General features: G+C 49.7%; 1 protein-coding gene across 1 annotated transcript in view; it reads right to left on the reverse strand.

The window, feature by feature from the left end:
* The window catches only part of LOC142475009 (serine/threonine-protein kinase 17A-like), a 70190-nt gene that overhangs the window by 37973 nt on the left and 12827 nt on the right, over positions 1 to 19390 (reverse strand). The window contains exons 2-3 of the mRNA XM_075581106.1: positions 12406 to 12724; positions 9754 to 9874 (exon numbers count right to left, since the gene is read on the reverse strand). Of these exons, the coding sequence (XP_075437221.1) occupies positions 9754 to 9874; positions 12406 to 12523 (239 nt within the window). The 5' untranslated portion in view covers positions 12524 to 12724. The remainder of the gene's footprint in view (positions 1 to 9753; positions 9875 to 12405; positions 12725 to 19390) is intronic.

A 19390-nucleotide genomic window follows, 5' to 3' on the forward strand; every position in this document is an offset into this window, starting at 1 on the left:
AGTAAGATATTAGGGTGAGATGTGAGGAGGGGCAGAGGAGGGTATAGTGAGATATTAGGGTGAGATGTAAGGAGGGGCAGAGGGGGGTATAGTGAGATATTAGGGTGAGATGTAAGGAGGGGCAGAGGGGGGTATAGTGATATATTAGGGTGAGATGTGAAGAGGGTATAGTGAGATATTAGGGTGAGATGTGAGGGGGGGCAGAGGAGGGTATAGTGAGATATTAGGGTGAGATGTAAGGAGGGGCAGAGGAGGGTATAGTGAGATATGAGGGTGAGATGTAAGGAGGGGCAGAGGAGGGTATAGTGAGATATTAGGGTGAGATGTAAGGAGGAGCAGAGGAGGGTATAGTGAGATATTAGGGTGAGATGTGAGGAGGGGCAGAGGAGGGTATAGTGAGATATTACGGTGAGATGTAAGGAGGGGCAGAGGAGGGTATAGTGAGATATTAGGGTGAGATGTAAGGAGAGGCAGAGGAGGGTATAGTGAGATATTAGGGTGAGATGTAAGGAGGGGCAGAGGAGGGTATAGTGAGATATTGGGGTGAGATGTAAGGAGGGGCAGAGAGAGAGACAGTATGAGAGAGAGGAGAGAGAGAGAGGGAGAGGGAGAGAGAGAGGGGGGGAGAGAGAGAGGGGGGGGAGAGAGAGAGAGGGGGGAGAGAGAGAGACAGTATGAGAGAGAGGAGAGAGAGAGAGAGGGGGGGAGGGAGAGGGAGAGGGGGGGGGAGAGAGAGACAGTATGAGAGAGAGGGAGATGGAGAGGGAGAGAGAGAGGGGGGGGAGAGAGAGAGAGACAGCATGAGAGAGAGACAGTATGAGAGAGGAGAGAGACAGCATGAGAGAGAGAGACAGCATGAGAGAGAGAGACAGCATGAGAGAGAGAGACAGCATGAGAGAGAGACAGTATGAGAGAGAGGAGAGACAGTGTGAGAGAGAGGAGAGGAGAGAGACAGCGTGAGACAGAGGAGAGAGATAGCATGAGAGAGAGACAGTATGAGAGAGAGAGGCAGAGAGTATGAAAGAGAGATAGAGAGAGTATGGATGAAAGAGAGAGAGAGAGACGGAGAGAGAGGGTATGAAAGAGTATAGAAGAAAGATAGAGAGAGTATGGAAGAAAGAGAGAGGCAGAGTATGAAAGCGAGAGAGAGAGGCAGAGATTATGAAAGCGAGAGAGACAGAAAGAAAAAAAGAGAGGAAAAAAAAGAGAATGACAGACAGAGGGAGAGAGAGAAAGAGAGAGAGAGAGAGAATATGAGAGAGAGAGAGACAGAGAGGGGGAGAGAGAGAGTATGAGAGAGAGAGAGAGAAAGTATGAGAGAGAGAGAGAGAGAGAGAGGGGAGGGAGTATGAGAGAGAGAGAGAGGGGAGGAAGTATGAGAGAGAGAGGGAGGTAAGGTGAGGAAGATAGAGCGAAATAGAGAGGAAGAGAGAGGAAGAGAGAGACGTTATGGTACAAACGTGACGGCGTAATGTAGTCGAGATAACCACCCGTCTGCGGTCCAGAGTAACAGGTGCGAGGAAATAACTAATATCCCGCCCCCCACGCAGAATACACGCCGCTGGCGGAACTGAACCACCTCATCTCGCAACATACGTCACAGAGACGGGGTGCACAGACTAACACACCACAGGGGACGTGCACCCCAATTCTCCCAGCGGCCCCCGCCCCCCGATATCCCGAACAAAAGGAATCCCATTGAAGGTAATAGAAGTCGGCGATGTCCCCCCCCTCCCCCCTCCCTCCACTCCTCCCTCCCCCCGTCAGGGAAAATTAGACGGCGCTTTGATGCGTAACGCCTTTTCCAGTTTCTTGCCGCAGCGTCTGATGTCATCAGCGCAGGTTTGTTACGTTCGCGAGCCTTTACGGTGCGCGCCACGCGTTCCGCCTGGCAAGAGCGATTGCCGAGAGAAGGGAAGTCGTTCTCACGGTACCACTGGCGCCCAGGGTATCAAAACCATAAGCCCCGCCTGTTTTTCACACCTGGCTGGAGACGAGGGATGGACTTGGTCTACCTCCCACACCCACCCCCACCTGTTGTTGAGTATCCCCCCCTCTCCCTCCCCCCCCCCCCCACCAAAGTTGAATATCCTTGGGGGAAGGGGCGGTGGGTTACAGCACCCCCCAAACCATATCTTGAGGGGCACTCGGCCCTTCTGGTGGGTGACGGTCCCATTCTTAGAGGCCCTTATGGCATATGTTGTACATCATGATACGTTTCCGGCCGTTCCCCCATTTCGGGCGCCAGAATCCCGGATCACGTGATCACTCGGAAGCACAGACGCATGATCCGTCAGTGCCGGAGGGGGGGGGGGGTCTGAGGCCACGGGGATGGCAGGAACCTCTGGCACTGAAGGGGTCACAGTGTGATAAACACTGTAAATATAATTTGTGTTTTTTTCACGAGTCCCTGCCCCGCAGAGCTTACCATCTATGTGTTTTTGGCGCCGGAGGCACAGGGAGGCAAAGTGACTTGCCCAAGGTCACAAGGAGCCCACACTGGGAATTGAACCGGGTTCCCCTTTCAGTGCCTTTACTCACCGAGTATATTATTTTATACTACCGAAACCAGGGAGTCCTTCCGATCCGCTGTCCCCCCCCCCGGTGTCCTGGGACCCCCCGAGATAGCACCAGTTGTGTACAACGGGCGAGAACACTTGCCGGGCGGTGGACACCAAACGGAAGTGGGATCAGGCTTGCTCCGGCATCCAACAGGAAGCTCATCGGGAGAAGGTGACATCAGGAGATGACGTCCCAACTTGCTATTGGTGTCAACTGAAGCCCAGCATTGATTTTGTTTCCCCCCCCCCCCCCCCACCCATCCCAGTGAGAATGTAATGTTGTGTTGTGTTGTGTCCAACCATATCTTATTAATCTGTTATCAGCTCCATCGTCACAGCTTCGGCGGAACTGTCAGGCCAGCCATCGTAGGGACACCGAGAATACCCGAAATGGTGCAGATGGGCCCCAGATAGCGCCCCCCCCCCCCGAAAAGATGGTGCAGGCTGAAGGCACTGACACACTGGCACCAATCTTCGGAAGCCGGGCTCTATCCCATGCGGGTTGTCCCAGGTGGCCAAGAAAAGGAGGACCTAGGGTGAGCAGATGACGGAGCCGGCCGGAGATGTCTCCCGCCGGACGGTAGAACAGGGCGGTTTGGAGAAGGTCTCCCGCCGGAAGATACAGAGAACAGGGCCGGCGACAAATGACCAGCGACTGGCTGACCGTTTATTTTCAAGTATTATTGTTAAGGCAACAAAGCCGCAACCAATTTTTACTTCCACAAAACCGTGCCGCCTCAGTTTGTAGGCGGGGGGTGTAAGCAAACCTCGCGGTAGGCACGCTAAGCCTTTAAGGACCGACGCAGTTACCCACCCGTCTCTAGAATGTGTCTCGTGAATACAGCTCAACCCCCTTATAACGCTGCGCTTGGGGTCCAGAGAATCACACCGCGCTATAAGCGGATCGCGTTAGAAATAATGTACCATTGTGTGCGTTGTACAATAAAGTATTTAAGACGCCAATAACCGTGCTGTAAAATATTCATAAATGGGAAAATTGGGAGCCATGCGTGCAACGCGCTATAAGCGGATTCGCGCTGTAACGGATTGCGCTATAACGGGGGTTGAGCTGCATTACTCAGCAGCCAGGGAGTCGATGTGTAGCTATCCGGCAGCACCAACTGGGTGTTTTAGGGAGGGGCCGTTGAAAAGGAATGGGCTTGCATTGCTCAGCTTGGGTGGTCTCTGGCTAGACAGACAGCAATTAACACATCCCTTCGTTGTGCTTAGCTGCATCATTAAAGGTGGGGGTTGGAAGTTCCAAGTAGCCTCACTGCAGCACACACTGTTGTCTGGAAGTCTCCGAGCCACACGCCAGTTGCTTTGGTTGTGTGAATTACACATGTTCTGTGACAGTAAAACCCCTGGGGTTCTGTTACCACCTTTCTAGGGTTTGTCAGAACCACACGGCTCATTGGAGTCACCGCCAGCATGTGATGGGGCAGATGTCTCAAAGGGGTCATGGACGGCCAAAGTCTCAGTTAAAAGTTCAACAGAGCTTTAGGAAAATATGAGCACTAGGCTAGCGTCACCGTCGCTGCCCTTCGGATTTGGAGAACCCGGTCCTGGTTCTGGTTGTAGGTTGCGTTCTCTCTTCTATGTTCTCCGACAACCACAAGTGAAGATCACAAAACCTATAACTCAAGGACTCAAGAGAAATCCCACAGCCCCCCCAAGCCGGTCAGGTCACTATGTACAGAGAGGTAATACCGGTATACACATACACGCCCAGAGAGGTAATACCGGTATACACATACACACCCAGAGAGGTAATACCGGTATACACATACACGCCCAGAGAGGTAATACCGGTATACACATACACACCCAGAGAGGTAATACCGGTATACACGTACACGCCCAGAGAGGTAATACCGGTATACACATTCACACCCAGAGAGGTAATGCCAGTATACACAAACACGCCCAGAGAGGTAATACCGGTATACACATACACGCCCAGAGAGGTAATACCGGTATACACATACACATCCAGAGAGGTAATACCGGTATACACATACACACCCAGAGAGGTAATATCGGTATACACATACACGCCCAGAGAGGTAATACCGGTATCACATACACGCCCAGAGAGGTAATACCGGTATACTGTACACATACTCCCCCAGAGAGGTAATACTGGTATACACATACACGCCCAGAGAGGTAATACCGGTATACACATACACGCCCAGAGACGTAATACCGGTATACACATACTCCCCCAGAGAGGTAATACCAGTATACACATACACGCCCAGAGAGGTAATACCGGTATACCCATACACACCCAGAGAGGTAATACCGGTATACACATACACGCCCAGAGAGGTAATACCGGTATACACGTACACGCCCAGAGAGGTAATACCGGTATACACGTACACACCCAGAGAGGTAATACCGGTATACACATACACGCCCAGAGAGGTAATACCGGTATACACATACAAGCCCAGAGAGGCAATACCGGTATACACACACACGCCCAGAGAGGTAATACCGGTATACACATACACGCCCAGAGAGGTAATACCGGTATACACGTACACGCCCAGAGAGGTAATACCGGTATACACATACACGCCCAGAGAGGTAATACCGCTATACACATACACACCCAGAGAGGTAATACCGTTATATACATACAGGCCCAGAGAGGTAATACCGGTATACACGTACACGCCCAGAGAGGTAATACCGGCATACACATACACGCCCAGAGAGGTAATACCGGTATACACATACACGCCCAGAGAGGTAATACCGGTATACACATACACGCCCAGAGAGGTAATACCGGTATACACATACACACCCAGAGAGGTAATACCGTTATATACATACAGGCCCAGAGAGGTAATACCGGTATACACGTACACGCCCAGAGAGGTAATACCGGTATACACATACACGCCCAGAGAGGTAATACCGGTATACACATACACGCCCAGAGAGGTAATACCGCTATACACATACACACCCAGAGAGGTAATACCGTTATATACATACAGGCCCAGAGAGGTAATACCGGTATACACATACAGGCATACCCCGCATTAACATACGCAATGGGACCGGAGCATGTATGTAAAGCGAAAATGTACTTTAAGTGAAGCACTACCTTTTCCCACTTATTGATGCATGTACTGTACTGCAATCGTTATATACGTGCATAACTGATGGAAATAACGCGTTTGTAACAGGCTCTATAGTCTCCCCGCTTGCGCACAGCGTCGGTACAGGTAGGGAGCCGGTATTGCTGTTCAGGACATGCTGACAGGCGCATCCGTGAGCTGCCGTTTGCCTATTGGGCGAGATGTACTTACTCGCGAGTGTACTTAAAGTGAGTGTCCTTAAAGCGGGGTATGCCTGTACATGTCCAGGATTACCTCTCATATTTTACTGGACAGTGTCCAAATACAGCACAGTCCGGTGCAATACTGGACACCTGGTCACCCTACCCGCTAGGCCGTTGTTGCGGGACGCGGGATGAGCGTGCAAGCGGCGTGTGTGTGACGTGCAATGACACGATCAGCGAGTCTGTGTTTTGAATGAGCAGATCGAAGGCAGGGAAGGGTTAAACTCATTTCACGACCCGGGGGGCGCTGGCTTCCGTTTCAAGTGAAGGATCGCTGGCTCCGAGCGGGAGTTTGGGGGGGGGGGGCGCGAGATAAAACTGCGCACGCAATAATAAATAGTTGATGAATATAAGCGGTGAGGCGGATTCTGTCTGAACAGGTGTGCAACAGAAACCTCTCTCTCTCTCTCTCTCTCTGTCTCTCCCTGTCTCTCTCTGTCTCTCCCTGTCTCTCTCTGTCTCTCTCTGTCTCTCCCTGTCTCTCTCTGTCTCTCTGTCTCTCTGTCTCTCTCTGTCTCTCTCTGTCTCTCTCTCTCTCTCTCTCTCTGTCTCTCCCTGTCTCTCTCTGTCTCTCTCTGTCTCTCTCTGTCTCTCTCTGTCTCTCTGTCTCTCTCTCTGTCTCTCTCTCTGTCTCTCTCTCTGTCTCTTTCTGTCTCTCTGTCTCTTTGTCTCTCTGTCTCTCTCTGTCTCTCTCTGTCTCTCTCTGTCTCTGTCTCTCTCTCTCTGTCTCTCTCTGTCTCTCTCTGTCTCTCTCTGTCTCTCTGTCTCTCTCTCTCTGTCTCTCTCTCTGTCTCTGTCTCTCTCTCTGTCTCTCTCTGTCTCTCTCTGTCTCTCTGTCTCTCTCTCTCTGTCTCTCTCTGTCTCTCTCTGTCTCTCTGTCTCTCTCTCTCTCTCTCTCTCTGTCTCTCTCTGTCTCTCTGTCTCCCTCTCTGTCTCTCCCCGTCTCTCCCCGTCTCTCTCCGTCTCTCTCCGTCTCTCTCCGTCTCTCTCCGTCTCTCTCCGTCTCTCTCCGTCTCTCTCTGTCTCTCTCTCTCTCAGGTATATTAGGGTTTGGGTTAGACGGGCATATTAGGGTTTGGGTTAGGATGGCATATTAGGGTTTGGGTTAGGCTGGCATATTAGTGTTTGGGTTAGGCTGGCATATTAGGGTTTGGGTAAGGGGTAGGCTGGCATATTAGGGTTTGGGTTAGGGGTAGGCTGGCATATTAGGGTTTGGGTTAGACGGGCATATTAGGGTTTGGGTTAGGTGGGTATATTAGGGTTGAGGTTAGGTGGGCATATTAGGGTTTGGGTTAGGCTGGCATATTAGGGTTTGGGTTAGGCTGGCATATTAGGGTTTGGGTTAGGCTGGCATATTAGTGTTTGGGTTAGGCTGGCATATTAGGGTTTGGGTAAGGGATAGGCTGGCATATTAGGGTTTGGGTTAGGCGGGCATATTAGGGTTTGGGTTAGGCTGGCATATTAGGGTTTGGGTTAGGCTGGCATATTAGGGTTTGGGTTAGGCTGGCATATTAGTGTTTGGGTTAGGCTGGCATATTAGGGTTTGGGTAAGGGGTAGGCTGGCATATTAGGGTTTGGGTTAGGCTGGCATATTAGGGTTTGGGTAAGGGGTAGGCTGGCATATTAGGGTTTGGGTTAGACGGGCATATTAGGGTTTGGGTTAGGCGGGCATATTAGGGTTTGGGTTAGGATGGCATATTAGGGTTTGGGTTAGGCTGGCATATTAGGGTTTGGGTTAGGCTGGCATATTAGGGTTTGGGTTAGGCTGGCATATTAGGGTTTGGGTTAGGATGGCATATTAGGGTTTGGGTAAGGGGTAGGCTGGCATATTAGGATTTGGGTTAGGCTGGCATATTAGGGTTTGGGTTAGGATGGCATATTAGGGATTGGGTTAGGATGGCATATTAGGGTTTGGGTTAGGCGGGCATATTAGGGTTTGGGTTAGACGGGCATATTAGGGTTTGGGTTAGACGGGCATATTAGGGTTTGGGTTAGGCTGGCATATTAGGGTTTGGGTTAGGCGGGCATATTAGGGTTTGGGTTAGGATGGCATATTAGGGTTTGGGTTAGGATGGCATATTAGGGTTTGGGTTAGGATGGCATATTAGGGTTTGGGTTAGGCGGGCATATTAGGGTTTGGGTTAGGCGGGCATATTAGGGTTTGGGTTAGGCGGGCATATTAAGGTTTGGGTTAGGGTGGCATATAAGGGTTTTGGTCAGGATGGCATATTAGGGTTTGGGTTAGCATGGCATATTAGGGTTTGGGTTAGGATGGCATATTAGGGTTTGGGTTAGGCTGGCATATTAGGGTTTGGGTAAGGGGTAGGCTGGCATATTAGGATTTGGGTTAGGCGGGCATATTAATGTTTGGGTTAGGCTGGCATATTAGGGTTTGGGTTAGGCGGGCATATTAATGTTTGGGTAAGGGTTAGGCGGGCATATTAGGGTTTGGGTAAGGGTTAGGCGGGCATATTAGGGTTTGGGTTAGCATGGCATATTAGGGTTTGGGTAAGGGGTAGGCTGGCATATTAGGATTTGGGTTAGGCGGGCATATTAATGTTTGGGTAAGGGGTAGGCTGACATATTAGGATTTGGGTTAGGCGGGCATATTAATGTTTGGGTAAGGGGTAGGCTGGCATATTGGGGTTAGTATTAGGGTAAGAATTAGCCTGAAGTATTTTATTCTGCTGCGGGTTAAACCAAGCGAATTAAGTCTCTAACGTACCTGTCTGCCTTTTGAATAAGGCTGATTTTACCTGGATAAATAGCCATACATATACACACACACACACACACACACACACAGCAGATGTAATTACACCTGTTAACGCACGGCATTGCGTTAACGGTAACACAACATTTCACGCCACGTTAACGCGTGAGCCATTGCAAACAACGGTAACGTGGGCGCGATCTCCTTAACACACGCGTGGGTTAATAAGTTTATCCGGGCGTTATTCGTATGTATGTATATAGATATGTGTGTGTATACACACACACACACACATACACACACACACACACACGTCCCTATTCACTACACATTTATCAACTTCACCGGCTCGAAAACATTCCTCAGGCATTTAATTATCGAACCACAACCTGCCCGGCATTGAATAACCAAAGCCCCCGTCCCATCCTACATGGCATCTCTCCGTGTGTTCGGTCTCTCTTACAACGTGAAATATTTTATTTTTTTGCCTTTTCCGTCACGGTGAGGCGCTTCCAGCCCCTCACTGGGAGAAAAGCGCCATATAAACAAACGTTATTATTATTATTATTATTATTATTATTATTTCTACGTTATTTTCCCATCCCGCTTTGCTCACCTGGAATATCTCAATATTGTATTGTGTTTGTATGTCTTTATTTATAGAGCGCCATAAATATACACGGCGCTTCACCGCAGTAATACACGTTGTAATCCTATAAATAACAAATAATATAAATAACTATAAATATCAATGTATATTGTAACCGTGTATCGGCCATCATCACTCCGTGCCCAGGACATACTTGAAAACGAGAGGTAACTCTCAACGTATTACTTCCTGGTAACACAATAAATATAAATACAAAGAATATCTCGGCACCTTGTGAATAAACCGTACACCTTCCATTGTTTAATTATTTATAAAAAACGTGTTTCCAGGAAGTAAGACGTTGAGAGTGACCGCTCGTTTTCAGGTATGTCCTGGGCACGGAGGGATGACGACGGATACATGGTTACAGATAAATGGTTACAGATACATGGTTACATTAAGTGAGCAGGGTTATACATTGTATACAAGACATGGCTTCTGTATCCCAACCCCTGTTGCCTCTTACCTGCCCAGTTCTTTTCCCAGAAGCCTGTAGGTGTTGGTGAACGGGTCCGTCCTGAGCATTGTCTGTGCTCGGGTCACCAGGCTACGTTTGTCCATCGTCCCCTCCACCGAGCCTGCTCCTCCTAAAATAAACAAGCCCGCCCTCCCCACGTTCAAAAAGAATATCAAGAGAACTGCGGCAGGTCCTGTACGTCCAACGGGGGTGTCACCCCACGCCAACACGCAGCGCCAAAGAGTTTGTAAGCGAACCTAACGCGTGGGATCCCTATTACAAAAAGAGAAGATGTAACGAGAGATCCAAGTTTTGACGGGGGTCGTCTAAATGGCGTCGACGCTTGTCCAAAGTGGGCACAAAATGTCGCAACGTTACGATGAAATCAACCAACAAAAGATAGCAACTTTGATCAAGTATCTTAAGTTTGGCTTGTAAGCTTCCAGTTAGCAAAAGCAAACCCCCACTCCCCCCAAAAAGTAGATAGATATTTCCAGTTTCGTTTGGGAATCGGCGTGGATCGCGCCCCCCCCCCCCCCCCTCCCGGAGGAAGAACGCAGAAATTGAGGTTTCCGGGATAAAAAAATACAAAATCAATTGTTAGTCCCAATAAAAAGAGGTATCGCCTGATGCTGAAGCCCTGGTGTATGTCTGGCAGTGTTCCCCCCCCTGGGGTGGGACAGCTGATCACCCTCCCAAAAAATTAAAGGAAAGTGTGGCAGAATTGAGATGTCTGAGCGTGCCGGGCGAAATGAGCCAGGAATGGGAGAGCGGTGATTTCCCGGGGAGGAGTTGGTTGATTCAGCAGGTCCTTTGGATATATGGTGTGTGTGTGTGTGTGTGTGTGTCTGCCGCTGCAGACTTGTGTAGAGTTAACAGCAGATAAGGCATCTCACATCTGCCAGCAGTCTGGGGGCTGGGCTAGCTCTCCGGCATGGGTCTTAGGAGAGCCAATCACAGCGGGCAGATTGCAGCCCTCTACGGGACACTGTGGGAACTGCGTGCACCTCTGTATAGCCTTGACTACTGTATGAGTCATTTACATATATATATATATATATATATTATTAACATTTATTTGTAAAGCGTCAGCATATTGCGCAAAACGACACAGTGGGGGGAACAGTACTTACAGTTCATTACATAGAGTGAAGTACAAATAAGAACAAACGAATGCAAAACATATATATATATATATATATATATATATATCTGTCATATCTGGACTGGCAGTTCAGGCAGCACTCTTCATAGTCATCAAGACACCAAAGACATGACAGACCTCTGGCAGGAAGACAGTGCATAGCGTTTCTCTCAGCAATCAGGAAATCATTCAGCAAACGAAGACTCTATATATATATATATATATATATATATATATATATATATATATAGATTTATATAATAAGGACTCGCTGTACCTTTTGTATATTCGTGTGTATATATATATATATTTATTTATTGATAAAATGTGTTAGCAGGAAGTGATACATTGAGAGTTACCTCTCGTTTTCATGTCATGTCCTGGGCATAGAGTTATGATGACAAATTATACATGGAACAAATACAGTTACATAAGTGAGCAGGGTATACATTATATACAAGACATTGCATGCACTGTTACAGATAATATATATTATAGGTGTGTATATATATATATATATATATATATATATATATATATATACCATCACATTTTAAGTTATGGTGGGTGAAAAGGGCAACAAGAAACCTTCACCGTTAGCATATTGCAAATACAAAGATAATCTGTGAGCACATTAACATATTAGACAGGTCTGCAACCCCCTGCCTTTCACCATTATCCCCCAGCATGCAGTGCTCCCACTGCAGCAAGAGATTCTGGGAAATGACATGCAAATGAGCACACCGTTATAAGCGCAGATGGCGTGCTATCACCGGAAAAGCCACCATTAAAGTCCATGGTCTTTCCCTGCGTCAGCACGGCGTCAGCGGTCATCGCACCTTACAGAATAAGGGCCGTAGAAGTTTGCAGGCACAAGGAGTTCCCGGTGCCGAAGAGCTGACAATCTATTTGTTGGCACCCGAGGCCACAGGGAGATAAGGTGACTTGCCCAAGGTCCCAAGAAGAGCTGGTTCTGCGCTTCAAACTCAGATTCAAGGGGCGTGACCTCACCACTGACAACGATAATCCTAACAAGGAAGCAAAGACTTCCTCTACAACGTCCATGGTCCATTTTATGCCCACCATAAACAAATTGCCCCACCCCCCGCAGGGTACCCCTTATTGAGATGATCCCATTTTGTAGGTACCCTTTAATTTTAGCAAGCGTCCCATTTCAGTTTCTACCTGGGACGAACATAGAAGTATGGATTTAATGGCACCATCATTTGACACCACTTTGTGACCGTGTTGTCATCATGACTGTTGTCCAACAAGCCTCTCCACTCATCTGCTCCTCCCTACCTATCAGCTCTGATCTCTCGTTATGCCCCCTGCTCGTCTCCTGCACTCTGCCCATAACTGTCTCCTCTCCACCCCTCTCACCTCTACTGCTCCCTCTCTCTCGCCTTTAAGCTATTTCCCCCCTCTCACTGCCCCTTACCTTCGGGACTCCCTCACACTCCGTAAACGCCAAGCCCCTTCTCTCTCCACCTACAAGTCAAAACCTGATAACTCACCTCTTACACGAAGCCTCCTGGCTAGTGTGAACAATCTTTTGCCTAACTTGATGGAAGGCGCTATTTTAACCGGCTGTGCTAAGGGAGAAGACATATTCCCACCAAGAATCCCATTCATCCCCTGCCGACATTCCACTGGAATCCTGATGACTTCAGTTCCCAGTGAAGCTGCCTTGGCAAGGTCGATGACTAAATATCAAGGTCAGTCACTTCAAGTAGCTGGGCAGAACCTCGAAAATCCATGTTTGGCCCATTGGTCAACTTTGATGCTGGATACTCCGGAGTGGGAACTGGGAAGGAAAAGTGTACGTTTTTGCATCTGAAGAAAAAAACAAAAATATAGTTTCACCCAATAGCATTACAATAAAAAATACATACACTTTTTGTTATTTATTTATAAAATGTGTTACCAGGAAGTAATACACTGAGAGTTGCCTCTCGTTTTCACGTATGTCCTTGGCACAGAGTTATGATGACAAATAATACATGGTTACATTAAGTATATACATTATATACAAGACGTTGCATGCACAGTTAGATATACAGCTCAACCCCCTTATAACGCTGTGCTTGGGGTCCAAAGAATCACACCGCGCTATAAGCAGGTCGCGTTATAAATAACGTACAATTGTGTGCGTTGTACATTAAAGTATTTAAGACGCCAATAACCGTGTTGTAAAGTATTCATAATTACGAAGAATGGGAGCCACGGTTGCAGCGCGTTATAAGCGGATCCGCGTTGTAACGGATCGCGCTATAACGGGGTTGAGCTGTAATATATTTTATAGGCGTATGTAACAGTTACAGATCAGGTTAAAATGTGAGGCGGCTTTAGGCTGCGGCCATGTTCAGGGAGACGGCGCGGAGGCCTTCCGGCAATGATCGCAGCCATAGACCGCGCGTGCGACAGCGCGAGGGCGCGCGCTGTGCACGAGGAATCGGTTCAATTTGATTCCACGGCGCGATGGGCAGGCGCGCAGTCACCATGGGCAGGCGCGCGGTCACCATGGACGCAGTCTAGTCTCGAAAGAACTTAGCCTGGTGGCGGCTGTGAGAGTCTCCGGCAGACTGTTCCAGTTTTGGGGTGCACGGTAAGAGAAGGAGGAGCGGTCGGATACTTTGCTGAACCTTGGGACCACGAACAGTCTTTTGGGGTCAGATCCCAGGTGATAAGTGCTATGTCATATTGTTTATTAAGAAACTAAAAAATGTAATTATCCATTTATAAATCTCAATATTTGGGGGTTTCTTGGAGTTCCCGGGGACTTTTAGCTAGTACAATATATATTTCCCGCTCACACGCGTATCTGCGTTTATTATATTTTGTGATGTTTCTGATCTTTATAAACCCCTTTTTGAGGCCACGGGATCCCGCAAGACATTGTGGTCCTCGATAATAACATACACCGTCCGGGGGACCCTAATAACATACACCATCCGGGGGACCCTAATAACATACACCGTCCGGGGGGCCCTAATAACATACACCGTCCAGGGGACCCTAATAACATACACCGTCCGGGGGACCCTGATAACATACACCGTCCGGGGGACCCTAATAACATACACCATCCGGGGGACCCTAATAACATACACCGTCCGGGGGACCCTAATAACATACACCATCCGGGGGACCCTAATAACATACACCATCCGGGGGACCCTAATAACATACACCATCCGGGGGACCCTAATAACATAGACCATCCGGGGACCCTAATAACATACACCATCCGGGGGACCCTAATAACATACACCATCCGGGGGACCCTAATAACATACACCGTCCGGGAGACCCTAATAACATACACCGTCCGGGGGACCCTAATAACATACACCATCCGGGGGACCCTAATAACATACACCATCCGGGGGACCCTCATAACATACACCGTCCGGGGGACTCTAATAACATACACCGTCCGGGGAACCCTAATAACATACACCGTCCGGGGGACCCTAATAACATACACCGTCCGGGGGACCCTAATAACATACACCGTCCGGGGGACCCTAATAACATACACCGTCCGGGGGACCCTAATAACATACACCATTCGGGGGACCCTAATAACATACACGATCCGGGGGACCCTAATAACATACACCGTCCGGGGGACCCTAATAACATACACCGTCCGGGGGACCCTAATAACATACACCGTCCGGGGGACCCTAATAACATACACCATCCGGGGGCCCTAATAACATACACCATCCGGGGAACCCTAATAACATACACCATCCGGGGGACCCTAATAACATACACCGTCCACGGGGGACCCTAATAACATACACCATCCGGGGGACCCTAATAACATACACCGTCCGGGGGACCCTAATAACATACACCGTCCGGGGGACCCTAATAACATACACCATCCGGGGGACCCTAATAACATACACCATCCGGGGCACCCTAATAACATACACCATCCGGGGACCCTAATAACATACACCGTCCGGGGGACCCTAATAACATACACCGTCCGGGGGACCCTAATAACATACACCATCCGGGGGACCCTAATAACATACACCGTCCGGGGGACCCTAATAACATACACCGTCCGGGGGACCCTAATAACATACACCGTCCGGGGGACCCTAATAACATACACCATCCGGGGCACCCTAATAACATACACCATCCGGGGACCCTAATAACATACACCATCCGGGGGACCCTAATAACATACACCGTCCGGGGGACCCTAATAACATACACCATCCGGGGGACCCTAATAACATACACCGTCCGGGGGACCCTAATAACATACACCGTCCGGGGGACCCTAATAACATACACCATCCGGGGGACCCTAATAACATACACCGTCTGGGGGACCCTAATAACATACACCGTCCACGGGGGACCCTAATAACATACACCTGTATATGAAGCAGAGGGTGTCCGGAGTTGAACCACGTTAATTATCAGCTCCGGGATCCCCCTGAGCCCCCCCACCCCACCAAGATACCTACCTTGGGAGTTGGCCCCCGGGGAAACAAAATGGAGTGTTAACTCTCCCCGCGTCATGCCGGCTCGTAGGAAGCGTCGATGTCACCCATCGTGGCTTCCTGGTGGAAGGGGTCTCTGTCTTTCTACTAAGGGGCCTCTGTCTCTGTTAAGGGGTCTGTGTCTCTGCTAAGGGGGTCTCTGTCTCTGCTAAGGGGGTCTCTGTCTCTGCTAAGGGGGTCTCTGTCTCTGCTAAGAGGGTCTCTGTCAAGGGGGTCTCTGTGTATCTGCTAAGGGGGTCTCCTCTATTTCTGCTAAGGGGGTCTCCTCTGTTTCTGCTAAGGGGGTCTCCTCTGTATCTGCTAAGGGGGTCTCCTCTGTTTCTGCTAAGGGGGTCTCCTCTGTCTCTGCTAAGGGGGTCTCTGTGTTTAGGCTAAAGGAGGAGTGCTGAACTCCAATCCTCAAGACCCCCCAACAGGTCAGGTTTTCTGGATATCCCAACTTCAGCACAGGTGGCTCAATCAGCCCCTGCTTCAGCACAGGTGGCTCAATCAGCCCCTGCTTCAGCACAGGTGGCTCAACAGTCAACTGAGCCTCTGATTGAGCCACCTGTGCTGAAGCTGGGATATCCTGAAAACCTGATCTGTTAGGGGGGGGGGGACGACTTGAATTAAGCCCCCCCCCCCCCCGTGCTAAGGGTTGAAGAGTTTACTTTGCGATCGAAACAAATACGAACCCATTCTGTGACCCCACACACGCACCCCCAGGGTTTTTACTCTGTAACTATTTGCTGCGGCACACCCGCCCAGGATAATTAGCGGATTAGTGGATTAGGGGATTAAGTCTGATTGACACATTATACTCCAAGCAGATGTTTATCCTGACAAGAGACCCCCCCCGCCCCCCCCCCCCCGTGCTCTATCGGGGAGACCAGCAAAGACAAACATTGATTATCAATCGACTCTGGGGGGGGGGGGGGGGGGCTTATCCCAATAATGCAGTGAGACCACTTTCCTGTGTTGGGGAAGACGTTAGCCCCCTACTACAGTTGAATAGAGCTCGCCTCTTCCCCGGGGAAGAAGCTTCACACCCCAGTGAATAAGGGGCCCAAGTGGGACTGAAGTCTCGTTTCAATAAAGGGTCAATCGTAGCAAGAGTTTCCCCCCCCCCCCCCGTCAAATCCTTCCAGCAGCTGACGGGTTAAAAACGCCCCCCAAGTCCCCTCCACATGCCAGAGTGACCTGTCCAGACACTCAGGGAGTGTAATCAGTAACAGAGCTGTGACTATTAGGCATGTGATCCCAGAGCTGATTGGCCAGTTGCTATAGCTTCACCTCCAGAGGTTAACCTCCTGTTTCCAGAGGGTTTATTTGTTAGGAACCCATGGACGTCTCCATTGCTCGCCATGGCTGGCTGTTTCCAAACAATACACCGGATTCTATGGGCGTCCCAGTTACAGGCAGACGTACCCCTCCCCTACACGGTAACAGTTGTCAACCTTGGGGCTGACACCGGGGGGGTCACCGGAGAGGAACCACCTTCATTTCATCACCGGGGGCAATAGGAAGCCGCAAGGGATGACATCACGGTGCGCCATAATGATAGCCCCTACGAGCCCAGCCGGAGCTGCTACCGGCGCCCCCTTCGGAGGTGAGTATCTCGGGAAGCAGGGGGTCCCCGCAGCTGAAACTGAACGTGGTTCAGCTCGGGAGACCCGCTGCTTCAACACTGTAAATAAAGAATAACACGCACAAAAAGGTGGTGACGGATAGGGTAAATAATCCCACAAACCTGCTTTGTTCATTCATTCGTTGTTACATTATGTCACACAGGGGTTAAACTGCAGACGGGGATTTTGGGTAGTGACATGCAAATGAGCATGCGGTGGGCGGGTCACTTTTCGCTTCTTATTCACGTTAGTGCGTGTCTGCAGAGGCATTCAATCATCTATACAGGGCAAACCTGGGGCACGGAAGTGATCACAGACGCGCTATTAGAGAGGGCTGGGGGTTCCTTACAATGCATCTGATCTCAGACGCTCTATTAGAGAGGGTTGGGGTTCCTTACACTGCATCTGATCTCAGACGCGCTATTAGAGAGGGTCGGGGTTCCTTACAATGCATCTGATCTCAGACGCGCTATTAGAGAGGGTTGGGATTCCTTACAATGCATCTGATCTCAGACACGCTATTAGAGAGGGTTGGGGTTCCTTACAATGCATCTGATCTCAGACACGCTATTAGAGAGGGTTGGGGTTCCTTACAATGCATCTGATCTCAGGCGCGCTATTAGAGAGGGTCGGGGTTCCTTACAATGCATCTGATCTCAGACGCGCTATTAGAGAGGGTTGGGGTTCCTCAGAATTTCACACTATAATTATAGGGTTCCTTAACCAAAAAAAAAGGTTAAAGACCGCTGGTCCAGAGTATATCCTTACTTTAATGGGCAAAGAGAATTTACAGGAGAACATCATTAGGTGAGGCCAGGGTGTTAATCCTATGAGTTAATTAAAAGATTGCTTGAATATTAAGTAACAGGGTGTTAATTAGTACAGGGAAGTGAGGTGTGAAGAATGCCATGTGTACTGCTGAGTTGTTGCAAGCACCTCTCACCCCCTCCTAATAAACAGGCATCAGGGGCACATACCTCTCACCCCCGCCTAATACACAGGCATCAGGGGCACATACCTCTCACCCCCGCCTAATACACAGGCATCAGGGGCACATACCTCTCACCCCCTCCTAATGCACAGACATCAGGGACACGTACCTCTCACCCCCGCCTAATACACAGGCATCAGGGACACGTACCTCTCACCCCCTCCTAATACACAGGCATCAGGGGCACATACCTCTCACCCCCTCCTAATACACAGACATCAGGGACACGTACCTCTCACCCCCTCCTAATACACAGATATCAGGGACACGTACCTCTCACCCCCTCCTAATACACAGACATCAGGGACATGTACCTCTCACCCCCTCCTAATACACAGACATCAGGGACACGTACCTCTCACCCACTCCTAATACACAGGCATCAGGGACACGTACCTCTCACCCCCTCCTAATACACGGGCATCAGGGAAACGTACCTCTCACCCCCTCCTAATACACAGACATCAGGGACACGTTCCCCTCACCCCCTCCTAATACACAGACATGAGGGACATTTAACTCTAACCTCCTAATACAGAGACATAAAAACCTTCTATCACACAGAAGCCCCCCCCCCTGGGGTACATTGTCCCCAACTCTCCCTCTTACAGGGGCACCAAGGACATCTGAAAACCGATAGCAAGAAATGTCTGACTAATATGTGAGCATCACCAAAGCACGTGAGCTATGCACGGGGGGCAGGAATGTAATACCTACCCCAGAGAGATGACCTCACCCCAGCCAGCGACTGGAGTCTCCTGTCTCAGAAGAGCCAGCTTGGACCATAACTGGTCCTTGTTCTAACATTGGCTTTTGACACCCAAGTGCAAGTATGTGGCTCGCCATTCGAGCTTTGACACTGCGGTTTCCAGAAATAAGCTAATGGTGGATCATCCTTCCCCCCTCCCCCCCCCCCCCCCCCGTGGTGTAGTCAGTCAAATTCCATTTGCCTGATGCCCCTTAACCCCTAGAGTAAGATAACATTTGCACTTGGTGTACGCCAAGCGCCTTCTCTCCCCACCTTCAAGTCCCACCTGAAACCTGACCTCTTACATGAAGTCTCCCAACAGCCTGGTCTCCTGGCTACTGTCCCACACCCACAGTCACTCCTACCAACCATGGTGTCCAAGCCCTGCCATCTACTGTCCCACACCCACAGTCACTCCTACCAACCATGGTGTCCAAGCCCTGCCATCTACTGTCCCACACCCACAGTCACTCCTACCAACCATGGGGTCCAAGCCCTGCCATCTACTGTCCCACACCCACAGTCACTCCTACCAACCATGGTGTCCAAGCCCTGCCATCTACTGTCCCACACCCACAGTCTCTCCTACCAACCATGGTGTCCAAGCCCTGCCATCTA

This window comes from Ascaphus truei, unplaced genomic scaffold (assembly GCF_040206685.1).
Source record: "Ascaphus truei isolate aAscTru1 unplaced genomic scaffold, aAscTru1.hap1 HAP1_SCAFFOLD_1052, whole genome shotgun sequence".
In the NCBI taxonomy this organism is placed as follows: domain Eukaryota; kingdom Metazoa; phylum Chordata; class Amphibia; order Anura; family Ascaphidae; genus Ascaphus; species Ascaphus truei.